Source organism: Dermacentor silvarum, chromosome 1, assembly GCF_013339745.2.
Source record: "Dermacentor silvarum isolate Dsil-2018 chromosome 1, BIME_Dsil_1.4, whole genome shotgun sequence".
Taxonomy (NCBI): domain Eukaryota; kingdom Metazoa; phylum Arthropoda; class Arachnida; order Ixodida; family Ixodidae; genus Dermacentor; species Dermacentor silvarum.
In genome coordinates this window covers 215,496,369-215,512,226 of record NC_051154.1, presented here as the reverse complement: position 1 = coordinate 215,512,226, position 15,858 = coordinate 215,496,369, and the positions used below count along the sequence as shown (strand labels likewise).

Genomic DNA, 15,858 nt, shown 5'->3' with positions numbered 1-15,858 from the left:
CTTAAAAAAAAGTTGTACAGTGCTCAGCGCTTGAAACGCGATCTCGGACAACATGGCGGCCGGGACTTTCTTGCGCCACCGGTGGGCGCTGATGATACTGAGATTGATTATAGCATTGTCATTGTATTGATTATAGCACTATAATGATACTGATATTGATTATAGCATTGTCATCAGAACGTGCGTGGATTTCTGGGCTGATGTATGGTAAGGCCATGCATCCAGGATCTTTGCCTGTGAAAAGGTCCGGTTGGCTGAGCGCTCCATTGGACGTCGAAAAAAAAGGGGAGGGGGGGGGTCTCGATGGTCTCTTCACAGTTGCATTGATCACATATGAAGGAGTCAGCCATTCCAACCAGGAAGGAGCGCGAATTGGTGCTATCAAGCCCCAGTCGTAGGCGGCACAACAGTGTAGTGCCGCAGTCGGAGACGGCTGATGGCAATCGCAGCTGCAGTGACGAATGAAGCTTGAAAAACTCACCACCCAAGCATTGCTTACATTTCGTTAACCAGCGAAGCTGAAACGTGCGGCCCCGGTGTTTATGACTGGGTTAATCCCGACTGTTCATCAAAGTATTTATCAATTATTGGTTAAGTCATTGTGGTTCCGAATGAAATTACACACACGTGCGTTCGGCTGCGACAGAGTGAACGACGTCACTGACGGTATGCCCGCAGTCTGCCGTTGTCGCTTGCGTTCGATGTCTCGAGCTTGCTCGGCGGCGTGGTTAGCAGCATTCGCCCGCCATTGCCGCTTGCGATTCTTAGAAGTTAAATCGCTTCAAAATTAAATTTGTCCGTTACGAGAGACAATGAATGGCTCATACCCCCGTAAAAGCGGCCTCCCCATTACGACGACAGAAGAGAAGGGAAATTCTACGCTGGAATGATGAGCGGCAATGGAGCCAGATGTAGAAGAAGAAGACGACGACGTCGAACGTGTGAGCAGTGGCCCGAGCGCGTGCCGAGCACGAGCCCGAGCGCAACCCGAGGGGCGCCAACGAGCCAGCTGCGGAAGAAGACGACGATGCTCGAGCCAATGCTGATGATGATAGTTTTATGTACACAGGCGCTTTTGCATTTCGCCCAATCATATAAAGCTTCGCTTTAAAAACAACGGTTGTAATTCCCCGAAGTATTCTAAAGAGCGAGCGTGATGTCGCGAGCCATTCGGTGAAGTTGCTTAGCTGTGTCCGCTCTTGATAATGGGATGAGCATGAATTCTGCGTTATTATTAGCGGATCGGGCAGCTTCATCAGCAAGAGGTTTTCCGAAAATACCGCAATGACCAGGCACCCATTGAAAAATAGTATATGTCCTCTTTCGACAGCGTGATCTTAGATACGTATCATGTTTGAAATCAACTGTTCATAATTTACATGGCGCATTGCCGCTTGTTGGCTTCGAAGGGTTGCTTTAGAATCGCAGAATACTGCCCATTTACAAGGCGATTCCTTTTTAACATAACAGTGACCTGTTTAGTGGCAAGTTTTTGACCTATGGACCTGTTTATACATGTATATGAGGTTCGGCATTTGGCTATATGACCAGACGTACCGGAACAACGACAGCGACCATGGAACTGGAGAAGGGATAAAACGATTCGTGTAAATGTGAACGCGTTCCGCATACACTTCGGGCAACAGCGATAAGGTAAGCTGCTTTAAAATCATTATTACATTTGAGAATTCTTTGTAATCCCTGGTATTTGGGAGAGTACCTTCAGGCTTCTACATACACCCCAAGGAAGGTGGTGATCTTTTATCGGGTGGAAAGTTCTTTGGAAGGGCAGGCTCGTCCTTGATGGTTCTTAAAAACGTAGACTGAGGTCTCTTCCCTTGCGAGCAAGTTAGTTGGTGGTCGGGAATTCGGGTGAAATGTCGAATTGGCGCTCTAAGCACGTCAGTAGCTATTTAAGTAAAGATTCGAGGCTATCTGGCTATGGCAATTGTTGCGGCTGTTGAGGCACCCCAAGCTTGACCTGAACATGTGCGAATAGCCCGGACTTGTATGCTGTGAAACACACAAGGGTTGGTTTTCCCAATGTGAGACAGAATAAACAAGCTGCTTCGTAAAAATTTCAAAATAGTGCGCGATGTAGTTAAAGCATTGATCTGACTGAAGTGCCCCACGTATTCCCGCCGAAAGATCTTAGCATATGCGCAATGGAGTTAAGCTTTTTCTTTAAGTGGGCACAGCAGGGACTTCACGAGATATCTCTCTCGATGACGACGCCTAGAAAGCAGTGAGCTTTGTATACTAAACAGTTTGCCTATTGATCTAAGCTGGGTACCATGCCATTTACTTGTGAGTACCTGCCACTAAAGTGCCCTTTTCTGTCGAAATACTCAGGCCTTGATAGCGGAGGTACGACGATGTCCGGGTTGCGGCCCGTCGGAACCTGGCACGGACCTGGGGACGCGTCACCGCGGATGCCTAGATACAAAAGCTAGCGTACACAGAACGGTTGACTGTCTGCGATATGTTTTCAGCAAGACCGATGACTGCAAGGTTAAATAGTGCAGGGCTGATAACTCCATCCTTCGGACACCATAGCTGTTGTAGTGGTGCATAGTTTGACCATCCGCTGCTCGCACAAAAATAAATCTGATGTACAAGTAGCTCCATATCTAGAGAAACATTCGGCCACCGAGTGCGACAGCCTATATAGCTTGTCCGGAATGGCTCCGAGATCGACATTATTATAAGTTCCTTTGATGTCGAAGAAGAGGGCTACTGACATGCGCTTCACGTGCTTTTGCTGTTGGACAGAGTTTGGGGACGTTGTCAATAGAAGAGTGTTAAAATCCTGTCATGGCATTGGATTATATGATAAGGCTCCAGAACCTATTCGACACTTGTTTGAATTATTCTTTCGACCACTTTCCTCACACAAACTGAATGTGCAGTCGGGTGATATGATGTCAAATCGAATAGGGATTTGCCAGGATTTAGCAGGGCAGAATTAAGCAGCTAAATAAGCAGCCGTGCTTCGAATCCCACCACCGGAGATGCTTTTTTCTTTTTTTCTTTCATTTTTTAAAAGAGGGAATAGGAACTCACTCGGCGAGAACTCGACCAGCGACCGACCGATCAATCGACCGACAGACCGACTCAGGCGAAACTATGGTATGGTAGGCAAAGAAAGCTTCGCTTTAAATTTGATTTTTGCGAAGCTGGGCACACAGCCTAAAAAAAGGGTCGTATTCACAAAAATTCTCTCATCTAAGTGCCGTCCTTGATTGGGCATCACCGTGACTATGACGTCGTTATGACGCCCATCATCAATGGTGGAGAAGCGAACATTGTTTAACGAAGAAACGCAGTAAGAGAAGTTTTCTCGGTCGCGGGCGAACCACGGCCGCGGCGGCCGTATTTCGACGGCAGCGAAATGCAAAAATTCCTGTGTACCGTGCATTGGGTGCACGTTACAAACCGCAGATGGTCAAAATTGATCCGAAGCCCCCCACTACGGCATGCCTCATAATCAGTTGGTGGTTTAAGGCACGTAAAACCACAGAATTTAATTTGTTAGCCTGCAGAGGGCTGAGCAGGTCGCAGGCCGTGCTGTTCAGGCAATTACAAACTAGAACGCTTCCGAGCCCGGCGCTACTGCATAGGATGTACCCAGAATCGCACCCCGATGACAAGTGCAGAGCGCGCCTCAGGGAGACGGCTACATTCGAGCATATGCATGAGATGGCTCCAAACATCCAAGCGAAGCTAACTTAGGACGTATACCGCCGCAGCTCGAGGAAGCAACGCGGAGCCACGACCGCGAAAGACAACTCCAGGCCGTCCAGCCGGTCATCGAGGCGCTGGCTAGGCAGGAGCCTGGCGAGCAGGCAACGGTGAGCGGGGATCCTTGCAGAGCGCCTGTCAAGATGACGACGTAGGCCACATCCGAAGCGCGCATGCGCGCATTACTGCAGGCTCAATAAACATTTTTCCAATCCAATACAATTTTTAGAAGTTTTCTAATACCGGCCTAAAACTGCAGTCAGCAATATACGCGATGAACACATTCTTCCGTTTATTTACACGTCTCACGCTGTAACTAGCTAGAATTTATTTTGTTTGTTTATTTGCTTGCAGCAGTCACGCCCCGCAAACGTTCGTTGCTCGCTGTACGTACAGTTAGGACATTATCGATAACTAAATAAGATCAAACATAAGCATTGGATTTCTGTAACCTTATAATTTATTGAATAATCAAGTGCTTACAATACTCTGGACATGTGAAATGAGAGAACCAACGCGACTCCTTGAGTTTAGGCGGTGCCATTGATGACAACATCAGAGGATGGTTTTGTTGCAGTTTCATTTTCTTGAGGAGAAGCTGTAGCACGAGGGGTCGCGGTCTTCCTGAAGAGAACTTTTTCTATCTGCTGTGTTGGGCCTTCGCAAATTATGTACAGCACGTACGCCAACGCAACGCTGAGGCCAAACGTTCCAATGGAATTCCTCAGCTGAAAAAGATACGAAAGAAAAACATATCGGTTTTAAGTAATGTCAGTGCTCACTTGTTCTCAATTTACATGACTATGAAAGACACGCTACTTTGTATACCGGCTCACAACGAATGTAGCACTTCGGATTGAAGATACGTTTATGTTATGTTCTACGTACTTGACATTATGCATCACCGAAATGGCAAGAAATAACTTTTTAGATGCCTATAAATGTTAACCCTAATGCAGACACACCCAATTTTCATGATTTGGAAAGATCTGTGGTGCTACACACAGTAACTGTGCTCCCACGATGAATTTTGAAATTTAAGCCTGAATTAGTTTTAAATGGTGCTTTGTTCGAAAACTTCCTGACTGGACACCTTTGAAGTTATTAGTTCCTTTGACACATTTCAGTCTGTCTGTCCCTTTCAATGTCTTAAACATAGAGGTGGGCGAATATCAACCTTTTCGAGTACGAATCGAATAGGAATAGGAAGTATCGAATATTGTATCAAATATGGAATGACTAAACGCAAACTCATAAATATACAGAAGTAATATTCACTTCGGCATTAATAGATACTGATTAGAGCAAAAAAAACTGCGCAGTATGGGGGGCAAATGATGCGTTTTAAACATGAGATCACTAATTGTCATTAAAAATTGCACGAATAGCCTCTCCACAACTTTAGAGACTGGTTTCAAATGAATTTTCCAAGAAAGAATGGCTGCTATGTGACTTTTAGAAAAGCACTGAATAAACCGTTACCAAAAAATGAATCAGAAGTCGTGGGAAAAAAACGCTGTTGAAAGACATGCGTACCATAGACACATGTGAAAGTGCCTGTTGGAAAGAAAACCTCACAGGTTGTAGAGTAAAAAATAAAACTACTACAAAACTAGACTGCAAGAAACACTAAATAAAAAATCATAGATTGTCATGTAGGATCCCAATGCGAAACCGAAAACGAAGCTTCTATAGCCCATTTTATTTCTGCATTGCTTGCAAAACTTTTGTCGATCTGATAATTTGCGATGTTTTGTGTAGCAGACGGAAAACAATAACTAGAATTGAATAGTCGGTTGTTACGAAACATTTGGTAAGTTTTGGCAGAAAACCAGGTGGGATGATGAAGTTAGGAAATTCGCAGGCGCAAGTTGGAGTACGCTAGCACAAGACAGGGGTAATTGTAGATCGCAGGGAGAGGCCTTCGTCCTGAAGTGGACATAAATATAGGCTGATGATAATTATTAATATTCGAAAATACCGAATATTCCTTTTCAAATATGAAGAGTTACAATGTAGTATTCGATTCGTATTCGAAACTACTACACTACCCCAACTACTACCCCTACTTAAACAAGAAAAAGGGAACGCTTTGGGCGAGAACCTTTTCTTTTTCTTATATTCATTAAGGTATGCAGAAATTTCTCTTTATGTACGTGTGTTTAGCACATAAGGGGATAATTATGGTTTTTTCCTGCCACTTTTTAATGTCGTAGCATCGTCGTAAGCATCATCTCGTTTTGCGCGTCTATTTGGCGTTATTTTGACTTCTATTCCAACATTATTTGCTTAGGTCAAGCTATTCAAGTCTGTGCAGCTCCTTGCATTAGCGTCCCGCAGCAACCTCGTAATAACGATAAGAAACGTTACAACGTTGCTTGCAAACCTACGCATAAACTGCAACACATACCTGCAAGAACTCGTCCACATTTATCGGTGTCTTTGTATTGGCCATGCGTAGCAGATTAAAGAGAAGGTGCGTGAGATAAATTCCATAGGTGAGCCTGGACAGCACTAGCAACGCCTTCCATGCCAGGAATTCATAAAGGACACCTTCGTAAAAGAATTGAAAGAAAAGAAAGCCAATGTAAGCTTACGGAGGTGAAAAAAGTGCAAAAGACACATCTTTGCATGCACGTTCCTAAACGGACGCAACGTGCAGCTAGCTATGTCTCGAAGGATCAATACCTGCCCAACGCGCATAGAGAAGACACTAAAATGGCGGCCCAGAAATACTTCAGCGTTCAAAATGCCATGAAAAAGGCAAAATCTCTCTGACTTAGCATGCCACGTCGAGTGCATTTGTCTTAGATTATGGCCTGACCTATTTTGCTCACTAATCTCTGTGACTCGGCTGCACTTAATTTAGTGATGGTTTTGGCTATGAGTCAACCGCGTTCCGCCGATAACTTTGATAGAATCCACTGCAATTAGCATCACTCCCAATTCCCACAAATAGTCTCAAAAAGTTTTATAGCTTTGATTTTTCCCTTGTTCATATACGCTTTGAAATGCAAAGCATTTCTATCTATCTATCTATCTATCTATCTATCTATCTATCTATCTATCTATCTATCTATCTATCTATCTATCTATCTATCTATCTATCTATCTAGCCGCCTACATCTGGGCGCTCTCATGGTCGTTTCGTTACCTTGGTTTGTACCAAAATTGGCATAGTATGACAAGAATGTATGACAAACATAAACACTAGTTTATGACATGAATATGTCGACATGCGTGTCATGTAGGTCATAAAAAATTTAATTAGGGGGTTTTACGTGCCAAAACCACGGTCTGATTATGAGGCACGCCGTAGTGGGGGACTCCGGAAATTTGGACCACCTGGGGTTCTTTAACGTGCACCTAAATTAAGTACACGCGTCATGTGGGTCATGAAACAGCTGCCTACGTCTCGGTGCTCTCAGGGTCGTTTCGTTAACTTAGTATGTGCCAAAATTGGTATAGTATGACAAGAGCGTATGACGAACATAAATGATAGATCATGACACGCGTGTCATGTAGGTCATGAAACAGTCGCCTACGTCTTGATGCTCTCATATGTCAAAAAAAAACCAAAGGGGCAAAGAATCGAGAATTAATTATGGTAATGGATGCAAGTATGGTTATGATACGTAGCGATAGTGATAGTAGAATACAATAATGACTCAATAATGACCATGACTCAGCGAAAAAAGATTAACACACAAGAACCACTGGAATGGGTTCGGACGTGGGCACTAAGTGAAGGAAACACTAAGGGATGATGGCAGAAGTCAAAGTCATGAGCATGACACAGCAAAACATGAGAATGACTAAGCGAAAAAATATTAATATTTAAAAACCACTGAAATGGGTTCGGACTTAAATGATAGGTCATGCCATGACATGCGTGTCATGTAGGTCATGAAACAGTCGCCTACATCTTGCTGCTCTCATTGTCGTTTCGTTAACTTGGTAGGCTCCCGGCACACTGCTTCGCATAACATCGATTCCCACAGGGCGTGGAATCTGCCGTCTTCTTTAGAAATGCTTCTGTCAGTGCTTAGCTAAATCAGTTAAAAATCAGCAGTAGAATAAGAACTAAATGGGGTTGTGTTTAAGGCAAACTGCCGGACTCAAGTATTGCCGTTTTTCTTTATGCGTATGTGAATGGGTGTGGAAGTACGTAAGCGCTTTCTTGTATTTAATATACGTCACAAACATAGATATCAATGCATGCTGGCAGCTGCTGGGGCTGTCTCTCCTATACAATCTGTTTCCTGACCACTTTTTATCCTTTCAGATAGAGTGAGAGAGAGTGACAGTGAGAACGTCTGCTTAAAAAACTGGGGCGGGGGGGGGGGGGGGGGTAAGGGCTCCGGCTACTCTGCAGAGACACTCCGCGCAGGGTAACGAGAACAGGGAACAAGACGTGAGTGGGATGGGTGACGATGAGCACAGACGTTCAGCGCTTCAAATGCTGCAATTCTGCGTTTTCATGGTCTACAAATTATGTAATATGCCAGAGAGAAGCACATGTGTGTATAAACAGCTCACGCACCTCCTTTTCCAGTTGCACAGGCAATGAATGGCCAAGAAATACCCAGTGCCCAGGCAAGTCTGTGGAAGCCTCCGTACAGGGCAATAATAGAGTCAGCGGGGAAATGACCTCCATTCCACGGAATCGTCACAAACATAACCGAGGAGAGGAGACAGCCGGACAGAAGCCAAAGTAGGGCTTCCGTTCTCTGTAATAGAAAAAAAGGGCATTTTCAGCAAGAGAAAATAAACTCCTTCGGGTCTTTAAGGCGTTTTGAATATTCCTAAACACTCGGTATATGAGTACAGTATGAGGTATTGTTTTAGAAGAGCAACTGTAGCAGCGCATAAAGACTGTTGTATACGTTTCTAACACTCATCGTGGCTTATATATACTACCTTGTGCAGTAGTTTTCCTTTCATTTTGTTGGCGAGAAAGCCACACACCGTACCGCAGACGTACGTTGGGATGTGGACAAACGGCTTGAAATGAACGTATTCCAGCGTGTCCGAAAATCGTCTAAAAGTACAGAAAACAATAATTAGTCAGAGATGGAGCCTCAAGGTCACGTGTTTGTAAATTTAAGCTGTCCCTTTAATTTCGGGCTGAGAACTTTTCGGCATTCTTGCATATTGTGACGTCGTTTTCAATAGTAACAAGGTGATCGATACCTGACATCACTGTTTCCGAAGGTTATTCCATGGAACAGATTCCAGAGGTAAGTTTGCGCCGCAACTAAACTTGAGAACGCTGCACATGTCACGAAAGCCAGCGCAAATCCGAATTTTTTGTTCCTGAAAACAAAATCAAAAAATAGGAGGAGGAGGAGGGGTGGAGGACGCGAGAAAGGTGGCTAGGTACCCGAGGTTAAGACTGTATATTATCTTCTATGGGCACTGCGTAATATCATACCTATTCAGAAGCACCACCAGCGGGAGGGCGACAGCTACAAATATCTGCATATCAGCAGCGACGTACCAAAGGTGGGTGAGGCACTGAAATTGACCATAAAAAATAATTAGAAAGAGCAATACGTAAAGTTAAAGGCGCACGTTGGCACCTATTTTTCGTCGGCAAACTCATGGGAATATCAATACTACCCGCAGATCAGTTCTGCTTAATCCCGCAGGGTGGAGGAAGTATCATGAAAGGGAAAAATTGTCATCCACGCGAATTTATCACGAAGCTACAAGGGAAATCCATACGGGTTTCTTAGAAAGAACGCTTTGCAGTTGACGAAAGCGTTGAGAATTTACTGATAGAGTAGGAATTTACTGATAAACTATAAGATTCCAAAGCAAAACCTCGGCTATGTGAGGCGTTGTATATGCGAGAAATTGGCTTTACAATAATGTTGATGAACTGGTGTTCTTACATGTAAACATAAACATAGGTACACGAACGTTTTCGCTTGTCTTTAACTGCAGAACAATATGATCACTGAGACACCGTGGTAGATCGGTCATTTGTGAATGGCTGTCTCGATTAAATTTCTTACAACTGCTGACCCACCCTTAGCAGCATTCGTGTTACATGTTGATGAGTCCGAAGTTTCGTGGTCACGCGCTGATGTGCGGCTCATTTGAATGGTCTACAACTGACGGAAATGAATCGCTTACCATTTGGTCCCGAGGCATGAAGTCGTTAACGTGCACCAGTAAGGCCCACCAGTTGGTGTAGCAGCCGCTCAACTGCTGCAGCAGCAGTTCCGAATCCGCAGGGCCGTCGGCAATGAGCGGCAAGAGGAACGCCATGAGCACAACCACCAACACTGGACAGGTCAACCTAGACGACGATGAGCAGCCAGTGCATTTCAGCGTACTATTCGTCCACAAGCTTTTAACGTTATGTCTATCATTGTGACGTGCGTGCAAACAGTAATCACGCCACCAAATGTTAAATATTATCTGAAGTCAGCACGAATTGCTTACGCGTCTCGACAGCCCACCGTTGTCGGAGGACGTTATTTTAGGCCCTTGGCCAGACGCTCAATCGAGTTTAAAGGCCATCCAGGCGCTACTGAACGTTTTGAAAGGTACGGGCCTGGACTGTAGGCTTTGAGCATGCCAAATTGCTTGCCATATGTTTTACATCCGCCTTCTCTCGTCATCATCACCCATCATGCGCCTCTTTCTTCCCTATTTCTTTCCCTCTTCCCCTTCCCCCAACGCCGAGTAGCTGGCTAGAGGAATTTACCTCAGGCCGACCTCTCTGCATTTCACACTATTCAACTTCTCTCTCTCTCTCTCTCTCTCTGTGGAGTAAGATACTAGAATGTAGCGCCAACGGACAACATAAACCGCGGCCGTACTTTACACGTCGTTGCTGAAGCCGGCGCTCTCACACTGACGCGTAACCTGACTGCTGACGTGCACCTCTAGAGATTATATGATTGACACTTCAGATCGCAATACAAATCACGTCATTTGCTTTCATGAGGGGACGCAAAAATGCGAAGTAGTATGTGTTGTGACTGCTGTAAACAGTTTGCCTTCCCATCTCTGCCAATAGTACACAGCCGTGATTAAGACTGCCAACAGGCCCGTTTGCCATGAAGGATCCCAAAGATGTACCAACAACTAGCTCCGCATTCCACATATCCCATGTGCCTGTTAGTTTAATGCTTTGAGCTCACAGCCTAAAATATCGCAGGTTACAAAAACTTCTACGGCGATGTGGCCTCTTTTTTGTCTCATTACAAGCGTTAATCGATTTTCTTTTATGCACATGATAGAAAATTTACAAATGAAAATAAAGAAGATCTACTTTCGATCAGGGTTCGTTCTATCGGTATCAAGCTGCGTCGACGGCTTAGAGTCAAGCTCCAGATTACTGGTATGATAGGCCAGAACTTATAGAAAATTATTATTTCCTAAAATATGCGATGCAATTACCTTCGCTATGTAGCAGTGTCAAAGACTACCGCAATCAACAATTAGCCAGGACAGTTCTTTCAAAGTGAGCATGCCGGATAATTAGGAGCACTGGAATAGGATAAATGCGACAGAAGCACGAAATGTGCAGTCGTAGCTGTTTTTTTTTTCCTACTTTTTGTGGGAGCAGCTCGGTGGTATAGTAAGAAAACTTGAAAAGGTAAATATTGGTAGCTTTTTGTATGATGATGTCAAAGTGGTGCATTAAAATGGTAGCATTGAAGCTTTCATGCCCTCGGCCACACACACCACGGGTGAAAGAACAAGCGGAAGGAAAAATAGGAAGTATTCAAGGGTTAATTTGCAGCACATATCATGTATTGTTCTGTAAAAAAAGTGCTCACCTTATGTACCTACGAGCGATCGCCACAGCAAACGAGCGGATGGTTGGACGTGAGCCAGCCATGGAGAAAGACAAGGCAAAACCACTGTCGTAGATAAAAGAGTAAGCATTGTAACATTAAAAATCAGTAGTAAGGAAACAGGAAAATAACGAGAGCTGCAACAATAAACAACAGAACATGATGTAAACTGTAATTAAGCCATTTTAGATTCGTGTTCATCATCGCCACCATCTCTTTAGGTAGAATAAAGGAATCTTTCGGAAAGCACCAATCGTCTAGTTTGTACTTCAAGTGGGCCTACCCAATAACTGAAAGTTTCCTGGCCTCATCATTCCACCTAATTCTCTGCCGTCCTCGATTGCATTTATGTCCCTAGCATCCATTCTGTTCATTTTATGTACTGCGGGTTGTGCGTTCTGCCCATGGCATGACCCATCGAACTCCAGTACTTCATCCTAGTTGTTATCGATTATTCATACTAGAATTCAGCCCTTATTTTGTCTGCTGTAATGGAGTGATTTAGTAGCTTAAAGGGTTCGGCACATAGAAAACAAAATTCACATCTGCAGGCGAGCGCAGTGGTTACAATTCGCAAGAACTCGTCGACGAAATAATGCAAAGGAGTCAAAGCAACTATAGTATTCAGTGAGCTTGTAAACACACTCTCCTGAGTAGAACATGTGTTTTCGTGCAATATCAGCACAACCCCGGATAATTTCAACGTAAGAGCCAGTGCTTTGTTTTGGAGGTGTATGGCAATGCATTATTGCATTACACTTACATAATGCATTATTGTATTCCACAATACACTTAGTATAGTTGACAAGAGCGCTTTGTTTAGACGCTTATTTCATGATTGTTGGTCGCAGAAAGTGCAGGTATAAATCGTTACCAATTTATTTTAATGTACTGTCTAGCAATCTGGAGCATTGTCTTTGCTGTGATATGTGTGTTGTGATGCACCACATATTTCACTGTAAATACTGAAACTGCATGTTAATATGTACTTGATGTTTAGTGGCACAAGGGCTGCTCAGGTCATTCTGTGCCAGCACAACTCGGTTGATAGTTTGCGCCTACCTTCTGCATGTTACATTGTGTGGTCTGTGCTGAAGCACAATCTGTCGGTGCTAACAGAAATGCACCTGCGAGCCCACAAAGATGTCCCAATGAAATTATATGCTTCTTCAAATTGTTGGGCTGCTTCTTAGACTTGTCCAGGAGTTTCCGGGCGTTCAGTGGCACTAAACTTCTCCCAATGTCCTTGAGGAGTTTTGAAGGGCTCCTATTAAGATCGCCCGATATTCTTTACTGTGTCCAGGTGTGTGGAACCCATAATTTCTCTTTGCAGTGATTGAATTAAGGGAACGAAATAATCGCGGGAACCTGGTGAAATTTTCCTTTTCACTTTCGGCCCCTATTGTGAGGTTTCTTCTTGCAGGCCGGATCAATTTGTCCATATCTTAGCAAATTTGTAGTTGTATTCATGATATTTACCACATCGTTCGCGATTTAGGTCACACCTTCCGACAGTACTTACATACCCTAGTGTCAAGCCTTTATAGTGGTGGGGCAGTATTGGACCAAATTCACGCCCCGCGTGCCTCACATACAGCCAACTTTAAAAAGCTTTGGCAAAGTTTCAAACGTAAACACTAGTTTGATGCACTAGGGACGTGAAATCTACATCTACTGAATAGGCTGATTTTCCGTCTGTTGCTTGTCTTTTTGCATGCTAATTCCTTGGGTGGTGGCATGCTTCTGAGCTTGTTCAAATGAGAAAAAATATCATTCACCCGAGAGTAGCACGAAGCTACAAATTGAAACTCACGCGCCCTTCTTGGAAAAACTGCATTGTGGTTTGTATTGTAGGGTAAGAAGATGTGAATTCTTATCGTTTGTGGTGAAACACGGCCGACAACATCACGCGTTCTACCCATATGCCTCGTGCGGTGCAAGACTGTCATTACGCAGCACTACTTAAGTCTATGACTCACCTCATGAAGAAAAACGTCGCTACACTTAAGACACCGTTGGTGATAAATTGAAACCAAGGCTTCGATGACAGTCGCATCAACTCAAATGGGCTGTCTGCGGAAAATCAAAGAGAATAAGATGTGTAATCTTTTAACATAAATAATTGGCTTAAATAAAGAAGTGTTGACTGTTGTGTGTTTGAGAAACGCTTCTGTCGTATGAAGTCTATTTTTCAGAGAATTACATCCATTTTTGTGCCTAATTCTGCAATAATGGCGGAAATACTCGAACGTGGTGTGCATATGTTAGAGATGAATACTAAGGCAATCAAGTAACCTGCTGGACCTTGTCCCTTCTGGTAAAATTGTAGCGTCTTATTTTCACATGACCCAAAGTAACTGTCTACGCTTTAAGCTACCGAATGGACCTTTAAGAGTCTGCTGTTATCGCTTAGAAAATTCACAACAACGTGAGTGGGTGAGCAATCTCTTACCGACAGGTTTGCCGGTTCTGCAGCGATGCATAGGTAGCTGCGTCGCTCCGTCACTGCAGCCATTTGAGGACTGCGTTCTCAAGCGCAAAATACAGACATACCGCTGCAAGAAGCGATCCCAATGGACCGGCTGAATCAACGCGTCCTGGACATGTTACACGTCTGTACTTCTAACACCGAACTCAGATACACACGCTTATGAATCTATGCCAAAACTCAGGCAGTGTTTGAAGGGGCAGCCGTCACTTCGCCAAGCCAGATACAAATCTTACAAACAACGAGAGTGATTGACTGCAAGCTTTTGAAAATGATGATACTTACGCAAAAATTCTGCCTGAAGGGCGATGTACTCGTGGTCTAGCAAAACCCAGTAGGCACAAAATACTTTCAGGCCACTCAAAAATAGGAGGGATTGATTGAGCCCGGTATTTTCTGTCTTCAGGAGCGCTCTCGTATTCGATATTGCGGAGAAAATGATTACCATCTTCAGTAATGGCCCTGTAATATAATGCAAGAGTAAGAAAACATTAAAAAAACGCACTCGTGGCAAAAGTACACGTGGAAGGCCAAGCGATGGAATTCATGAAGCGAAACAGGGCGTTCAAGCGGGTTGAAATTCATCCAAAAAGGCGACTAACGCCTTTAACAGGTAGACTTGTTTTGTAAGGCAGCCTTGTCATCATGCCAACATGTTGGTTAGGGTAGCGGCGTCGCATGTGCTTATAGGTAATCCAAGTCACTTTTGGTGGCCGCAATAGTAAATAAAGAAGACTACAATCTGCCACTAGCAACATATAATGATGACGGCCGACTGTCATGAGTTGCAACCACTGGTGGTAATAAATATGTCTGCCATGCCAGGTATAGTAGTCGCACACTCAAGTTTTCTTTTGAATACCGCTGTCTGTATATTGTTATGAGAAAGTGCGCACCCTACCTGACAAGCACTTGTGGTCCGTGCTCCACTTTTCGATTGCAGTGGCCACAAGCACCAGACCGACGAGTGTTGAAAGAATCGTCCTGCGCAAATAAGAAAATGCCACAAGTCAGCACATGCACATTTAGCGACTGTTTTCTGTTTCCGTTTGACAGTTTTCTCACACTGAAAACACCTGTGCCCAAGTCCACGTTTTCGCTTCACCGGACCTGCACCCTTTCACGGAGGCCTGAATTCCGTATTGCTGTAAAACTAAGACAGTTGGAATGTGTTAGTCTACCAATCGCAATAAGGTGGTAGCGCTCACAAGTGGAATGTCCCGTACACTTCAGAGAGTAAGCCGCAGCAAAATGCAAAATAAGCGGGAACAGGCACCAGAAGAAAGAAGCACCAACACACACAACTGCATTTATTTCACAAAGCGTGCGTGCAATCTTTCACTTTTTTTTAGTTTACTGTAGGCCTACTGACTGCACCTTCTGCTCTGGTATAACCTCGTCTTAAACCACAGTTTCAAGGTGTTGTAATAGGAAAGCAATAAAGAACCTGCTGCAGCAGGTTTGTGTGTCTGTCTCTGTGTGTTATATCACTGCAGTCATAATTAATTTTTCTTTGTTGAGGCCTAGGCCCAGCCAAATAAACTGCTGGTTTAAATAAAAGTTTGTTCCTCCTCCTCCTCCTCCTTGAAGTCTATTATAAAACGAAAGAAATGCTTTGGGCATCTTGCATAGTGACAGCTGATGCTTGCAGGTGGTAATCGGTTATAAAGAGTTTTATGTTGAGTATTACAAATAATCGCTTTCGTTATATTGTTCGAACGGGCTCTACTCGTATAACTGATGCTACAGTAGGGTGAGTTGTCGTTGACACAATATTAATATGTGAAATGTTTTCGCCAGCATGCACACTTG

At 44.0% G+C, this 15,858-nt stretch overlaps 1 protein-coding gene across 1 annotated transcript in view; it reads right to left on the bottom strand.

Moving 5' to 3' along the window:
- Positions 1–15,858, bottom strand: part of LOC119436756 (uncharacterized) — a 150,969-nt gene that overhangs the window by 94,253 nt on the left and 40,858 nt on the right. Inside the window, exons 18-29 of the mRNA XM_037703749.2 lie at positions 15,112–15,215; positions 14,948–15,030; positions 14,332–14,508; positions 13,538–13,631; positions 11,541–11,624; positions 9,883–10,048; positions 9,176–9,258; positions 8,935–9,057; positions 8,662–8,782; positions 8,285–8,471; positions 6,152–6,294; positions 4,283–4,469 (exon numbers count right to left, since the gene is read on the bottom strand). Coding sequence (XP_037559677.2) covers positions 4,283–4,469; positions 6,152–6,294; positions 8,285–8,471; positions 8,662–8,782; positions 8,935–9,057; positions 9,176–9,258; positions 9,883–10,048; positions 11,541–11,624; positions 13,538–13,631; positions 14,332–14,508; positions 14,948–15,030; positions 15,112–15,215 — 1,552 coding nt within the window. The remainder of the gene's footprint in view (positions 1–4,282; positions 4,470–6,151; positions 6,295–8,284; positions 8,472–8,661; positions 8,783–8,934; positions 9,058–9,175; positions 9,259–9,882; positions 10,049–11,540; positions 11,625–13,537; positions 13,632–14,331; positions 14,509–14,947; positions 15,031–15,111; positions 15,216–15,858) is intronic.